This window comes from Clarias gariepinus, chromosome 28 (genome assembly GCF_024256425.1).
Source record: "Clarias gariepinus isolate MV-2021 ecotype Netherlands chromosome 28, CGAR_prim_01v2, whole genome shotgun sequence".
Classification (NCBI taxonomy): Eukaryota; Metazoa; Chordata; class Actinopteri; order Siluriformes; family Clariidae; genus Clarias; species Clarias gariepinus.
Window position 1 is genome coordinate 8,106,409 of NC_071127.1, and position 16,486 is coordinate 8,122,894.

General features: G+C 32.2%; 1 protein-coding gene across 1 annotated transcript; it reads right to left on the minus strand.

Moving 5' to 3' along the window:
- Positions 1-885: 885 nt before the first annotated feature.
- LOC128516072 (CD209 antigen-like protein E) lies at positions 886-13,325 on the minus strand. Its single transcript, XM_053490370.1, has 8 exons — positions 13,267-13,325; positions 13,107-13,172; positions 4,603-4,722; positions 4,007-4,096; positions 2,700-2,771; positions 1,415-1,569; positions 1,157-1,263; positions 886-1,048 (listed from the first exon to the last, which is right to left on the minus strand). Exons 1-8 carry the CDS (start codon positions 13,292-13,294, stop codon positions 886-888), a joined length of 801 nt encoding a protein of 266 aa, XP_053346345.1. The 5' UTR covers positions 13,295-13,325.
- Between the last annotated feature and the right edge of the window lie 3,161 nt (positions 13,326-16,486).

Genomic DNA, 16,486 nt, shown 5'->3' on the forward strand with positions numbered 1-16,486 from the left:
ACGCATTCATCCCAGCCACTGGAGGCCGCTAAAGTACGAAACTCAATGGCACAGTTTTATGTGGAACAAGATCCTTGTCATAGGTTGAGGATTTTGCTGATATTTCATGTAGTTTCAGCTAAGATCAAAAGCAAAGTACTCAATCATCAGTAAACATACAGAAAATAGGGTAAGTATATAGACAGATGGCAAATTAAAGGAGAAACTGTTGCTCTGTTACACTGTATTGGGGAGTTATTTAAAAAAATACATGTAATCGAGAGTTAAAAAGTATCTTTTGAAAGAACAATGTTTATCCAGCTAAAACAGAAATCTTGATTTGCCAGAAAGGATTAATGCACCTTACTGTAAATCAGATTTTTCTTTAATTTGTCTCCAGCTGTATATTTATTTATTTAAAAAAATTCATAAGAAAGTAATTAAAATTTATTCAGGATATTTAGTTATTAATATGATTTGTAGATGATGATGTCTACATGTGTAAATGTGTTATACTTGTTTTACAATCTTAAAACTTTTTAAATTTAATTTTTTTTTTTTTATTATTTGATACACATAAAATTATTCAAAGAACTTATCTCTCAATACTCAGCAAATCAAATGTGGATCTTTTGATCCATAAAGTCATTAAACATCTTTAAGGTCATAATTGTATAGTCAACTTGTCGTTATCTTTAATAAAATAAACACTGGAGATTCATGAAAATCAAAATACTGTCAAAAGTTACATTTATTTTTGTCCCAAAAGGGGTTACTTGCCATTGGAATAAAAGACATACACACAAAAAAAGGCAAATTTTACATGGACTATTGTGAAAAATTAAACAGTATGATTTTAAACTATGGCACAACCAAAATGATCTTTTGCAAGTAACAAGTGGCTTGTTACTTTTCACAAAAGAATAGTTTTAGTGTCTGACAAGAAGCATCAAACCATTTGTTAAAGGAAATATACTCATGCCCCAGAGAAGCACAGTTCTCTCCAGAAGGGTCCTCCACTTTCCAGTTATCAGGCTCATGTGGTCCTTCTGGAGCATCATACCAGAACCTTTATATACAGTGTGAGCAAAAAAAAAAATCTGTTTGTTAAACAAAGTAAAAAACAAAACAAAACAATGTTTATGGTGTGTAAGTGAACACAGTTCTTACATTACACCCGTTTTTTTTTAAAGGCTGGTTGTTCACCCACATCCACACTCCCTCAGTCTCCAAGTCATTTAAGCCAATCCAGTATGTCCCTCCAATTTGTGAAGAAACTAAATCCTGATGTATAGAATAACGTCATGCATAGCTTATACTGTACAGTACCTGTAATTAACACATAAAAAAAAAAGAAAAAGAAAAGAAAGAAAGAAAAAAAACATAATGCATTGTTATCTGGCAAAACTGGAACAACAAATTCAATTACTCTTACTTGTTCAGCTTGGCTGTTTATAATAACCAGGTGTCCTCCTTTCTCCACACAGTAATCTCTACTCTGTGCCCAGTCCCGTTTAAAAGCAGAGAAGATATAACTTTTTGATCCAAGAGTCTTCCATTCTCCCTCATGTTGTTGCCTGGTTTGTTGTGCTTTTATGAAGAAAAATGCAATCATGAAATGAGACTGTGGAGAATATTTATGCACAGTTAGCATGGTAGTCCTTTTCCCATATACAGTGGCAAGAAAAAGTATGTGAACATTTTAGAATTTCATGGTCTTCTGCATTAATTTGTCATAAAATGTAATTTCATTTTTTCATTTAGTCAAGAGTATTGTCAAATATAATGTGCCTAAAACAAACAAAAGAAACTTTCTGATTTTCCATATCTTTATTAAATACACTACTTTAACATTCCAAGTGATAGTGGAAAAAGTAAGTAAACCCTTGGAATTAATAACTGGTTATTAATTAACAAACCCACAAACACCAAATAACTATAATGAAATGATGCTTTGTTGGATTTGTGTAACTACCTGTGTTTTTAGGAAGGCTATTAATAAGCAGAGGAGAAAGACAGACTGGGAGATATAGAGCCTTACTTTCGGCCGCTACAGAGATTACCACTTGATGTGTTATGCTCTCTCCTTATACGTATGTATCACTTAATGTTCCAGGTGTTCTACACTCATTCATTACGCTAACTGTTGGTCACAGCGTTTCATACAGACTTTTTTACTTTAACTCACTCTGTGACCAACAGTTGGCGTAATGAATGATTGTAGAACACCTGGGCCATTGAGTGATACATACATATAGTTATAAAATTCATTCAGCCTCTCATTCAATTAGGTTACTCGGTCAGAACTAACTGTCATATATGACAATATTACAACTATTTTAATTTTATTCATTCTTAACTGTGGATTGTGCAAATATAAGGTTGTATATTTTAAAGCGTGTATCTTTTTAGGGGGGGGGCGGTGTTGTTCATCCTGTTTTTTTTTTTGTTTTGTTTTGTTTTTTTGATGTCGTGATGTGTGACCTACACCAAAGGAAATGAGTTTTAAAATATGAAAAATGATTTTCAAAATTACTAATATTACAATATAGTCAAATATCTATCTATCTATCTATCTATCTATCTATCTATCTATCTTAGTCTGTTTTATCAGCGTTTAAAAAAATATAGCTATACTCATCATATAAATCTTAGGAAGATGGCTTTCTAATGATATATGTACAGGGGAAGGTGTGTTGTTTTGATGATGTGACTCTTACCATTGCATGCAGAGAGATCTTCCCGAACTTGCTGACAAATCCCTTTTAGCTCTTCATACAGTGTTTGTGTCTCTAAGGCAAAATTTTGAAGATTTTTTATGCAAAATGTTTGTTTGAAGTATGTTACGAACCATACACTGTTTTTCCTTGTGTGTGTTCTTTTGTTCTATTTTCTCAGGAAGATCAGGAAAATATGTTTCTCATACTTCAATTGAAAGACAGTGTTTTTTTTTTTTAAAACATTTTGTGCATTGTCTTACCTGTGCCCCATGTCTCACATATCTGCGATAGATAGATAGATGTGAATAAGATGAATAACTATGAGTGTGGTGTCCTATAATCGCTGTACCTGTGTGTTTGATATGTACACCATAGAACTGGATGTTTGAGTGGGTAAAAAAAAAAAAAAAAGTAAGGTGGTTATCACGAGTAGACACTCTACCCTTGAGTTACATGCTATAATAAATTAGAGTATAACCTTAAATATATTTAGAATAAATCAGTATCACATCTATCATCACACAGCTAATGTACGTGTTATAAAAGTAGTCCCAGCAAACCAGTCTTTTGCAGCGGTTTAAAACGTCTGAATTATCTTCAAATATACAAAAATAGCAAAAAGACACTCGATTATTTCTGTTTAATTTACAAAGTTTGTAAAAACACTTTAAACTGAGAGAAAAACTGTTAAAATCCTCGTTCGCCTCCTCAGCATTAGGTAGCAAGTGACGTCATGATTTGAATCTGCGCGCGACCGGGGAAACATAGGGAAACTGAATTTCCTGGAACACCGGGAGGAGACAGTGGGGGGTCTTTTAGTTATATTTATTTCTTTGATTTTCTAGCGCCACTTCCAGTTCCCTCTCCTGTTTGTCTTGGTTACACAATTTACTATTGTTTATTACTTTTGTTTTCTTAAATGTTTGTAAATATTCATGGTTTTGGGAGCAATAAATCTTTTGCGGTGCTAATTTGATTGTTCCGTGTTTCTCTTGCCACATACTTAAGCTTCTTCCCTTGGTCATCTCAATGTTACTCCTTTTTTAAATTCCTAGACAAAATTTCCATCAAAGGTCATAACAAAGTATTATTATTATAATAATAATAATAATAATGATGATGATGGTGGGAGCTATTACAAAATATATTTGCATGTAGCATTGTTGACATATACTTTATAATGCATCTGTAAGAAAGGTGAAATCAAAACTGAATAAATTACAAAGTGAATAAATTCATAAATAAAATAACCCACATGTTTCATATTCAGTCACTGCAAGAAAACAGGAGCTGTTGAAACCACTTACTATTGGCTTTGTTTTCTTCCATCATCAGTGTTGCTGTAACATTAGCATACTGCTCACTTAGTAACTCATATGAGACCACTTTATTGTAATCTGTTGATCAAAAATATCCAGTGTTAAATTTACACAGACATTACCCTTATATTATATTCATAGAAATGTATAGTTTAATACAATGATTGAAACAAGAGTCTCCTTGTGTGTGCTTTGTAACATTAGGTAAGTGTTCTGGTACGAGAAAGTCCTCAGGATAGAAGAATTCAGCATTTCATTTTCTTAGTAAAATGGAAGTTACGGAGAGAACAGCAGTTTTAGCTTTACTAACTTCAAGAGAGAGAGAGAGAAAAAAAGGGGCTGAGTTTACACAAATCACAAATTTACTGGAGTTTGTCAAAAATGAAAAGATATGGAGGAGGGGGATTTAACACTGACTATATAACTTCAAAATTAATTACATATATCACAAGTTTTAATTTTTTATTATTAGTAGTAAAAAGCCTACATAAAGATGAAACTGCGACATGTGTTCCCTTTTTATGTTTTAAATGAGAAACTATATGATGAAAGAAACAAAGAAAAAGATGATAATCAACACTCACACAAGATCCCCATAACACAAACTGTTAATAAAGCGCCAAGCATTAGGAGGATAATAAGAGCAGATATGAAGATTTTTCCTGTTTTCTTGTTGTTCAGGACCTCAGTTCTGTCAGACATTTCTGCGGAAAAAAAAAAATCTTTTTTTGTAAAAAAAAAAAAAAAAAAGATATTTTTTGTCCTATAGGGAAATTCATTGTCCTGCACAGTTTCAGAGTTTGTCTTATTCCACCACTTTGATATGTTGAATTAGAAAAAATCACAACTAAAGCTGAGAAACTCTACATTGCAGGATCCGCTTAATGTATCCATATATATATGTACTTCTTTTTTTTTTTTTTACTTTTGTTTTTATATTTAAAAATTTGTGTAAAGGTTTATAGTAAAGTAATTATATATATATATTTTTTTTTTTCCGCAGTAAAAGTTGAAATTGTCAAATTTGATGGTTTAAAAAGTATTGATTTCTAAAACATCAGATCTAACCGTAATGCCTGGCTGTTAGTAAAAGATTTATATTATTGTGAGTGATAATTATTTTAATATGATTTGTACATTGCTAATTTTTCAAAAAGACAAAGAGTACAGTGAATGATCCACAAAACCTAAGACTTATATCAACTCGATTAAAACCGACCTTATTTATTTAAGAAAAATTATGAATTGTTAACATGGTTTGCAGTTAAGTTAAGTTGAAGTTTGTAATTCCATTTTTTAAGTAACATGACAGGCAGCATTTTGTATTTATTTATAAATGAATACTTTATCATTTATAAATTAAATTATATAATATTTATTTATACATTTATTTTAACAAAATCCAGAAAAAAGCAGAAGAATATACTTATTATAAAAAGATTTATAGCTTCTATAATGAAAGCAATAACAATATTTTTTTCTTATGGATTTCTTTACAAAACCTATTCCTATAAATGAAAATAAATTAAAGTTTGAATTAATACATTTATCAAAACAACATACCTGGGTATTTTTGGTGGAATGGATGCCAGTTCTGTGTATTTACATAGTCATCATCTCGTGTTTTCTCTGTCATGTACAATGTGCAATACATGCCTGATCACATAAAACATTTAACCATGAAACATATTTATTTAAGGGTATAAAAGTTACAGATACCTACCTGTGGGGTGATTCCTTTTTTTGTCCATTTGCTAGTCTAGTCTTCACATTACAGTCTTAAAGTAAACTCTGTGAAACCAGGAAATGTTTCAATTACCCCACTATCTAATATCAGAACGGAAGTGAAGAACTGCTGTAGTGCAATAGCATTATATTTAGAAGTGCTGCTTTTGTTATACAGTACTGTACAAGTCAAAATTTCCTTTTTTTACATTCTAGAAGAGTACTGGAGCTTTAAAAAATATATGAAATTTAGAGTCACCAGCCCGCATATTTTAGATTGTTTTACAGAGTAGAAGGAAAGAAATATCAGGAAAGACTATGGAAGTAAAAGGTTAAATTTTTGACTGGTACTGCACACTGAGTTGTGAGTACAGCAGTAATTACAACATTATCTCTTCTGTGATCTCATGCTACATTTTTGTAACATATACTGTAAACACATACACATTTCAGTCTGTGTTTTTACCTTTCTTTCTCTCGTCAGCAATTTTAGATAGGCAGACAGTTGGGATTATATATTTGGGAACAAAGGGTTTTTTGGGGGGATAATTGGCCACTGATTTCCTCCACAATAAATTTTAAATGACCAGAATTCTGCTGTCCTCCACTGTCGCTTTCTTCCGTGGTCTTTTTTATGCTATCATTCCTAAGTCTTTTGCTACTGTATCTCCAAGATCTCCTATTTGTTTTATCAGCCTTATGATGGCCTTGATTACTTGCACAGACACCTCTTTGGACCTCACATTGAGAGTTCAAGTAAACAGATACAAAATGCCAAGGTAACACACAGAACCACCTCTAGCCCCTCAAAATGGATGTGTCAACAAAAATTACTGTAATTACTTAATTGTTAATACCACACTTTTGTCAAACCTCTTAAAAGAAAGCTAAAAGTCTTTACTTTGCTCAGATATTGAGTGTTTTATTTCAAATTTAATCTGGCCAAATACAAAAAAAAATGTTGTTCCAAAATTTATGCAGTCTCTGACTGTATTTAATAATACTGTAATAAAATGATTTAAAAAGACCAATGTCCTCCATTAAACAATTGTTTAAATCTGTTGCGGCATTTTTCTGCTGTCATGTTTGTCCGTTGTATGTTTTTAGCTAATATTTAGTAATAAGGCTTGAGATTTGTGACACTAACAATAAACTTCATTAAAAAAAAAAAAAACTAGACAACAATTAAGGTTAATATAATTTAGTCAGTCAATTAGTTTAAGCTAATCAGGAACACTATACTTAAAGACAATTAATGTCAATATATGTTTTTTCAGTAGACAGTTTTATTTGGTCACATATTTTACTCATTTCTTAACAACTTGTTAACACGGGTCTAACAGGTTCACAGAGAGTCCCTTCTTGACCAAAATGAACCAGGTGCTGGTTCATGTCTGCTGCAAATGCCTGTTCAGAGTCAGTTCAATAGCGAACCTCCTATGAAGTGGCTTTGTTTTTTTGTATGTGCTAGAGAGTCATGTCATTACAACACTGTACGTTTACTGTATGTCCATGTACATATCTACTTTCCCAGTAATGTTAGGTGCAATGCTAACATTAACGGCATTGCTAAAAGCAATGAATGCATTACCAGCAATGTTGGCGGCAATGCCAAAGCTAGAGGCAAAAAGAAATGCACAACAACAACAATAGCAAACTTCAAGACGGAAGAGTTCTCTTTGCTTTATTGTTACTAGAAAGCATTTAAGCTGCCCGTTGCATATAGAGTAACTTCTTTAAGATGGAAGTCACAAACTTTTAGTTGGTTGTGATAAATCCACCCCAGGCCAGCACAGTGTTAGGGCTGCCATCAAACCATTTTTTTCTTTCTGCAATGTAAAAAATTGCTGTTAAAAAACAGTAACAATCTGACAGTAATGTACTGTTTTTCATTAAAGCAGTAACGTGCTGTAGAAATCAATGTATTTTGGGAAATATTTTGCACTTTTCAACAGTAGTCTTCTGTATTTATTTAATATGGGTATCTTTTGTATTTTGCAATGCTTTGTGGTCTAGTCCTATTTGCTAATGTTTTAAATAACAGTGCATTTCAGTATTTTTTGTAAATTGAATGGAGTGTACTGTATAAGTGCAAAGCTGATCAAATCACATCAAAGAAATTTGTTTTGTGTTATTATCTTAAACAGAACTTTTAGAAGCAGCAATTTAAAAGATAATTTTTAGGCAATTATATGTGAACTTGCTGCAAATGTCATTACTTATTTACTGTATAAAGCTTTTATTCTAAAGAGAACACCTGAGGAAGTCCTTCATCTTCAACTCTGCGATTATTGGCATCTGCACCAACAAACTGAACGGTACTTTGAACCCTTTTTCTTTACGTTCTTGACAGTATTTTATTCATAAAGGCTGAACTACCAAAAGCAGTGTATGTTCATGCTTAGCAAGCTGTCGAGTTTGTGATCAGTGTTTAAAACTTACTTACTTTTTTTTTTTTACTTAAAGTTTTTAAGTTTAAATGTAACAAGTAGTCTCTGATATGCAATTTACATTTACATTCACTTTTAGGCATTTGGCAGACATTTGGAAATTTAATCATTATTTATGGCTATTGTTTTTACTTTTTTAATTTAAAACTTTTGTTACCTAAAATGTTTCTGTGTCTCGTTTCTTTGGTCATTTTTTGACTTTAACTTTTAATAAAATATATATACATATATATTAATAACATCCTTTATGACGTGTTTATTGTATATTTTTTATACAGTACAATAAAATGTATATTTAAAAGTATTTACAGAGCTATACTTTTCTACTTTCGTTTGGAATTTTTTATATATTAAGATTTATATTGTATATATATTTTTTATTTTAAACCTAAAGTTATTTTATCATCAAAAGTTATTTTATCACCTCTGTTTATTAAACAGAGAAAATAAAAGTTAAACTGAAATAATCAGTTATGCACTTAATTTTTACTGAAAATTGCTGTAAAATAAATAGGCCCTACTGGATGTACAGTATACTGTAAAATTACAGAAGATTGCTAGTACAGTATCTGTGCTGCCAGTATTCTACTGTAAAAAAAAAACAGAAATATACAGTTTTATGTTTGCAGTAATAAACTGTAAAGTAATTAACAGTATGAATACTGTAAAATTACAGTAAATTGCTGCCGCCTGTGCTGCCAGTAACTTACAGTTATTTAACAGGAATGTCTTTAAAGTGTGGGGGCCGGAACATTGGCTGTCTGAAAACAAATAACTGAAGGAAGAGTGATTCTCAGTGATAGTGACTTTCATTTTGATTTTCAGATTTTTGTGCTTCTATTCATAAACAAGTGAACCTTCTGTGGTCTGTTGTTGCATTGGATTTTGCGCAAAACATTTTCAATAACACACAACACATGCATTGTATTTCTGTATTTTCAACTTGTGAAAACTTTAATATTTTTTTTAATCAAACTGATATTGCATGTACTGTAGTTTTAGCTAAGATCAAAAGCAGAGTACTCAATCATCAGTAAACATAAGTTGTACAGAACATAAGTTTATTGACGGATGTCAAATTAAGGAAGAAACTGTTGCTTTGTTACGCTGTATTGGGGAGTTATTAAAAAAATACATGTAATTGAGAGTTAAGTATCTTTTGGAAGAACAATGTTTATCCAGCTAATGCATAAATATTAATTTACAGTAAGGTACATTAATCTTTTCAGAGGCAAATCAGATTTTACTTTGAATTGTCTCCAGCTGTATATTGATCTAATTTTTAAAATGTACAGTATAAGAAAAAAAAAGATTTATTCAGGATATTTACTGTAGTTATCAATATAATTTATAGATAATGATGTCTACATAAATAAATGTGTTATACTTGTTTTACAATCTAAAAACCATTTTTAAATGTGATCCACAGATAAATATTCAAAGAATTTATCTCTCAATACTTAGCAGATCAAATGTGGATCCTTTGATCCATAAAGTCATTAAACACCTTTAAGGTCATAATTGTATAGTCAACTTCTATTTATCTTTAATAAAATAAACACTTAAGATTCATGAAAATCAAAATACTGTCAAAAGTTACATTTAATTTTGTCCCAAACAGGGTTACTTGCCATTGGAATGAAAACAAAAACAATTAAAAAAAAGGCAAATTTTACATTGATTATTGTGGAAAATCAAACATAGTTTTAAACTATGAAAAAAAACAAAATGATACTTTCAATAAAAACAGTTTTTGCAAGTAACAAGTGGCTTGTTACTTTTCACAAACGAATAGTTTTAGTTTACGACAAGAAGCATCAAACCATCTGTGAAAGGAACCATACTCGTCCCCCAGAGCAGCACAGTTCTCTCCAGAAGGGTCCTCCACTTTTCAGTTATCAGGCTTAATTGATCCCTCTGGTGAGATGTACCAGAACCTTCAAAGTATAGAAAAAGGTGTCAGTTTACTGTAAAAAATGTGTTTATATTACATACATACTGTATGTAAAAGTTGAGCATGCAGAATCGCTGAATTTTTTGAATATACAGTAAAAGGACCTGAGAGTGATTTTAAGTGAACACAGTTCTTACTTTACATCTGTTTTCTTTAAAGGCTGGTTGTTCACCCACATCCACGCTCCTTCAGTCTCCAAGTCATTCAAGCCAATTCAGTATGTCTCTGCAATTTGTGAAGAAACTAAATCCTGATGTATAGAATAACGTAATCTATAGTTTATACCTGTAATTAACACAGTTAAAAAAAAGACAAGAAAGAAAGATAAAAACATTGTTATCTGGCATAACTTGAATAAGAAAATCAATTACTCTTACTTGTTCAGCTTGGCTGTTTATAATAACCAGGTGTCCTCCTTTCTCCACACAGTAATCTCTACTCTGTGCCCAGTTCCGTTTAAAAGCAGAGAAGAAATAACTTTTCGATCCAAGAGCCTTTCATTGTGAGCCTTACGTTGTTGCCTGGTTTGTTGTGCTTTTATAAAGAAAGATGCAATCATGAAATGAGACCTTGGAGAATATTTATGCACAGTTAGCATGGTAGTCCTTTTCCCATATACTGTAGTTACAGTGACAAGAAAAAGTATGTGAACATTTTGGAATTTCATGGTCTTCTGCATTAATTTATCATACAATGTGATTTCATTTTTTTCATCACAAGTCGAGAGTATTGTCAAATACTGTATAATGTGCCTAAAACAAACAAAATAATTTTTTGATTTTCTATATCTTTAATAAACACACTAATTCAACATTCAAAGTGATAATGGAAAAAGTAAGTAAACCTTTGGAATTAATGACAAACCCTCAAACACCAAATAACTATAATTAAATGATGCTTTGATGGATTTAATGTGTAACTAACTGTGTTTTTGGAAGGCTCTTAATAAGCAAAGGAGAAAGACAGACTGGGAGATATATAGAGCCTTACTTTGGCCCTCTACAGAGATTACCACTTAATGTGTTATGCTCTCTCCTTAACTGTTGGTCACACACTTTAAAAAATGTTCGTAATTTTAACAGTAAAATACCATATAAATGCTAAAGAATCAAACAGTATTTTATAAAACTTGGGATAACCGTATTTACAGTGTAAAACTGTAATTAGTTTTACAGAGTAAGACCTTAAATTTAACAGTTAAAAACATATGAAAATATGGTTTATTGCAGTAAAATTTATGATATACTGTATTTATAAAAAGGAAACTCTCAGAGAAGGTATTTGTTACTAATCTCATGGAGCATTAGTTTATATTTTACTAAACCTTTGTTGATAGAGTTTAAAAATCAGAAAAATATCTGCTTTGTAAAAAATAAATTTCTGGTTGCCAGAAATTTACCATAAAAATACGGTAGCAACCTTATTGGTTGTACGTTATTGCACTCATTGTACTGTATATTTTACAGATTTTAATAGTTTTTTCTACGGTTTATAAATGAACCGTAAATTTTACAGTAAAAACTGACAGCTGTGGTTGCCAGGTATTTACCAAATTTACCCCCCTCCTTTAACCCTTTCCTTCCCTAAGTAAAATTACCCCTTTTCCGTAAGACCTCGTCCGTGTTTGTTGTTGCCCCCCTTGTGCCAAACCCATTACAAAATACATGAACATATTTAACACCCCAGTGCAGTGTGCACTTAAAAACCACAATGCAGGACAGAGAACATAAACAATTTTAACATGTGTGTGATAAAATATTTTTGTGTGTAAAGTTGTAATAAAAGTCCTTCTTTAAAACGATATGCTTAGATTGTCTGCCCAAAACGCTTAAAAATGTCCACCCTGACACTTGTATATTTGATGTTGAGAATTTAGCCTAAATATTGTTTTGCTGTCTTTATAAAAAAAAAAAAATACATGGGACCATGCTGATGTCCAAGTCTTGGATAAATTTTGATGGGTTTTGATCATTTGATTTAGGTTTGTATTCATCAATTAGTATAAAAGTACTCTTAATAGTTTTTTAACAGTTAAATCCGAATGCTTAGCAATGTAACTTTTATCTCTTTTAGCTCCCAGCTAGTGTGATAAAATGATGTTTTCACAGAATTGCTAAATTAATTCACTGTTGTTGATCTAATAAAAAAAATAGTCCATCAACGACAGCAATTGTGTAGCAAGCATGGTAGTTTAGTGGTTAGCACTGTCGCCTTCCACCTCCAGGATCCGGGTTTGATTACTGGCCAGGCTCAATTCCCGTCTCTGCGTGCATGGAGATTGTATGTTCTCCCCGTACTAGGTAGGTTTTCTCCAGGTATATCCAGTCCGCACAACAACTTGGCACAGGTTTTACGCTGGATGCCCTTCCTGACGCAACCCTCCCATTTTTTAAAATAATTATATATATTTTTCTTTTTACACAGTAAAAGTTGCAATTGTTAAATTTGACGGTTTAAAAAGTATTGATTTCTATAACATCAGATCTAACCGTAATGCTTGGCTGTTAGTGAAAGATTTATAATATTGTGAGTGATGATTATTTTAATATGATTTGTACATTGCTAATTGCTCAAAAAGACAAAAAGTACAGTAAATGATCCACAAAACCTACAATATTTATTTAAGAAGAATTATGAATTGTTAACATGGTTTGCAGTTGAGTTAAGTTAAGTTAAGGTAAAGTTTGTGATTCCATTTTCTTAGTATCATGACAGGCAGCATTTTGTATTTATTTTTTTAAATGAATACTTTATAATTCATAAATTAAAATATTTGATTATAATATTTATTTATACATTTATTTTAACAAAATCCAGAAATAATAATAAGAAAAGATGATTTATAGCTTCTATAATGAATGCAATAACTTTTTTTTCTTATGGATTTCTTCACAAAAACTATTCCTATAAATGAAAATAAATTAAAGTTTAAAATATCAAATTTATCAAAACAACATACCTGGGTAGGTTTGGTGGATTCGATTCCAGTTCTGTGTATTCACATAGTCATCATCCTGTTTTTTCTCTGTCATGTACAATGTCCAATACATGCCTGATCACATAAAACATTTAACCATGAAACATATTTATTTAAAGGTATAAAAGTTACAGATACCTACCTGTGGGGTGATTCCTTTTTTTGTTCATTTGCTAGTCTAGTCTTCACATTACAGTCTTAAAGTGAACTCTGTGAAACCAGGAAATGTTTCAATTAAACCACTATCTAATATCAGAACGGAAGTGAGGAACTGCTGTAGTGCAATAGCATTATATTTAGAAGTGCTGCATTTGTTATACAGTACTGTACAAGTCAAAATTTCCTTTTTTACATTCTAGAATAGTACTGGAAATTTAAAAAATATATGAAATTTAAAGTCACCAGCCTGCATATTTTAGATTGTTTTACAGAGTAAAAAGAAAGAAATATCAGGAAAGATTATGGAAGTAAAAGGTTAAATTTTTGACTGGTACTGCACACTGAGTTGTGAGTACAGCAGTAATTACAACATTATCTCTTCTGTGATCTCATGCTACATTCTTGTAACATATACTGTAAACACACACATTTCAGGTTGTGTTTTTACCTTTCTTTCTCTCATCAGCAATTTTAGATAAGCAGACAGTTAGGATTATAAATTTGGGAACAAAGGGTTTTTGGGGGGATATTTGGCCACTGATTTCCTCCACAGTAAATTTTAAATGAACAGAATTCTGCTGTCCTCCACTGTAGCTTTCTTCCGTGGTCTTTTTCTGTTGCTATCATTCCTAAGTCTTTTGCTATCTCTCAGATCTCCTATTTGTTTTATCAGCCTTATGATAGCCTTGATTACTTACATAGACACCTCTTTGGACCTCACATTGAGAGTTCAAGTAAACAGATACGAAACGCGAAGGTAACACACAGAACCACCTCTAGGCCTTTTATCCACTTGGTTAGTCATTAAGTAATATGGTACCAGGTCACACCTGGCAGTACAACTGCTTGTCAGTCGTTTGTTCCATTATTTATGAGCCGCTCAAAATAGGTGTGTGTCAACAAATCTTCTTCTTCTTCTTCCCTTTCAAGTTCGCCACAGCGAATCATCTGCCTCCATTTAACCCTATCCTCTGCATCCTCTTCTCTCACACCAACTAACTTCATGTCCTCTCTCACTGCATCCATAAACCTCCTCTTTGGTCTTCCTCTAGACCTCCTGGCAGTTCCGACCTCAGCATCCTTCTACTATTATGCTCACAATCTCTCCCCCTCTCACAATGTCCAAACCACCTTAATCTGGCCTCACTGACTTTATCTCCAAAACATCTAACATGGGTTGTCCTGCCGATGAACTCATTCTTGATCCTATCTATCCTTGTCACTCCCAAGGAGAACCTTAACATCTCTGCTACCTCCAACTCTGCCTCCTGTCTTTTCTTTAGTGCCGCTGTCTCTAAGCCGTAGAGCATAGCTGGTCTCACCACTAATTTCCACCGGCACCCTGTAGGTCAACATCACCGGTGGTGGTCGTTGTTAACCCGGGCCGCTACCGATCTGCTATGGAAATAATATTTGTGATTCACATCATTGATTTGCCAAATTTACATCGGATGACCTTTCTGACACAACCCTCTGCATTTATCCAGACTTGGGACTGGCACAAAAAGACACTGGATTGCACCCCCCTGTGGTTGCATTAGGTGTGTGTCAACAAAAATTACTGTAATTACTTAATTGTTAATACCAGACTTTTGTCAAACCTCTTAAAAGAAAGTTACTGTAAAAGTCTTGCAGATATTGAGTGTTATTTTTTTTTATTTAATCTGGCCAAATACAAAAAAAATTGTTGTTCCAAAATTTTTGCAGTATCTGACTGTGTTTAATAATACTGTATCATAAAAATGATTTAAAAAGACCAATGTCCATCATTAAACAATTGTTTGAATCTGTTGCGGCATTTTTTGCTGTCATGTTTGTCCGTTGTATGTTTTTAGCTAATATTTAGTAATAAAGCTTGAGATTTTTGATACTAACAATAAACTTCATTAAAAAAAATTTTTTAAACTAGACAACAATTGAGTTTAATAAAGTTTAGTCAGTCAATTAGTTTAAGCTAATCAGGCACACTATACTTAAAGACAATTAATGTCAAAATATGTATTTTCAGTTTTATTTGGTCACATATTTTACTCATTCCTTAACAACTTGTTAACACGGGTCTAACAGGTCCACAGAGAGTCCCTTCTTGACCAAAATGAACCAGGTGCTGGTTCATGTCTGCTGCAAATGCCTGTTCAGAGTTGGTTCAATAGCGAACCTCCTATGAAGTGGCTTTGTTTTTTCATGTGCTTGAGAGTCATGTCATTACAACACTGTATGTATATGTCCATATACATACTTTCCCAGTAATGTTAGGTGCAATGCTAACATTAACGGCATTGCAAACAGAAATGATAGCATTAGCAGCAATGTTGGCGGCAATGCCAAAGCTAGAGGCAAAACGAAATGGACAACAACAACAAGGTTAGGTTGTGATACTGTAATTCCACCCCCAGGCCAGCAAAGTGTTAGGGCTACCATCAAATCTTTTTTTCTTTCTGCAATGTAAAAAAATTGGTGTTAAATAACAGCCACAATCTGACAGTAATGTACTGTTTTTAATTAAAGCAATATGTGCTGTAGAAAACACATATTAAATATTAAATATTTTGCACTTTTTAACAGTAGTCTTCTGTATTTTTTTTTAATATTCAAGTCAATACTTCTTCTGTATTTTGCAATGCTTTGTGGTCTAGTCATATTTGCTAATGTTTTAAATAACAGTACATTTCAGTATTTGTTTGTAAACTGAATGGAGTGTACTGTATAAGTGCAAAGCTGATCAAATCACATCAAAGTAATTTGTTTTGTGTTATTATCTTAAACAGAACTTTTAGAAGCAGCTATTTAAAAGATAATTTTCAGTCAAGTAAATGTGAACTTGCTGAAAACGTCATTACTTATTTACTGTAAATAATAAAGCTTTTATTCTGAAGAGAACACCTGAGGAAGTCCTTCATTTTTAACTCTGCAATTATCGGCATCTGCACCAACAAACTGAACAATGAACTGAACCCTTTTCTTTACTTTCTTGACAGTATTTTATTCATAAATGTTGTACTACCAAAAGCAGTGTATGTTCATGCTTAGCAAAGCTGTGAGTTTGTGATCAGTGTTTAAAACTTACTTCAGTGCTGATATGTGAGTAACTCGAGCATTTATATTTTCATGGATTTTGCTCTCACCAAGCCTCATTACAGTACGTTGTACGTTGCCTTTTGAAATTAAAATTTAAGTAGTGTTAATTGTTCATGCTAAGTGTT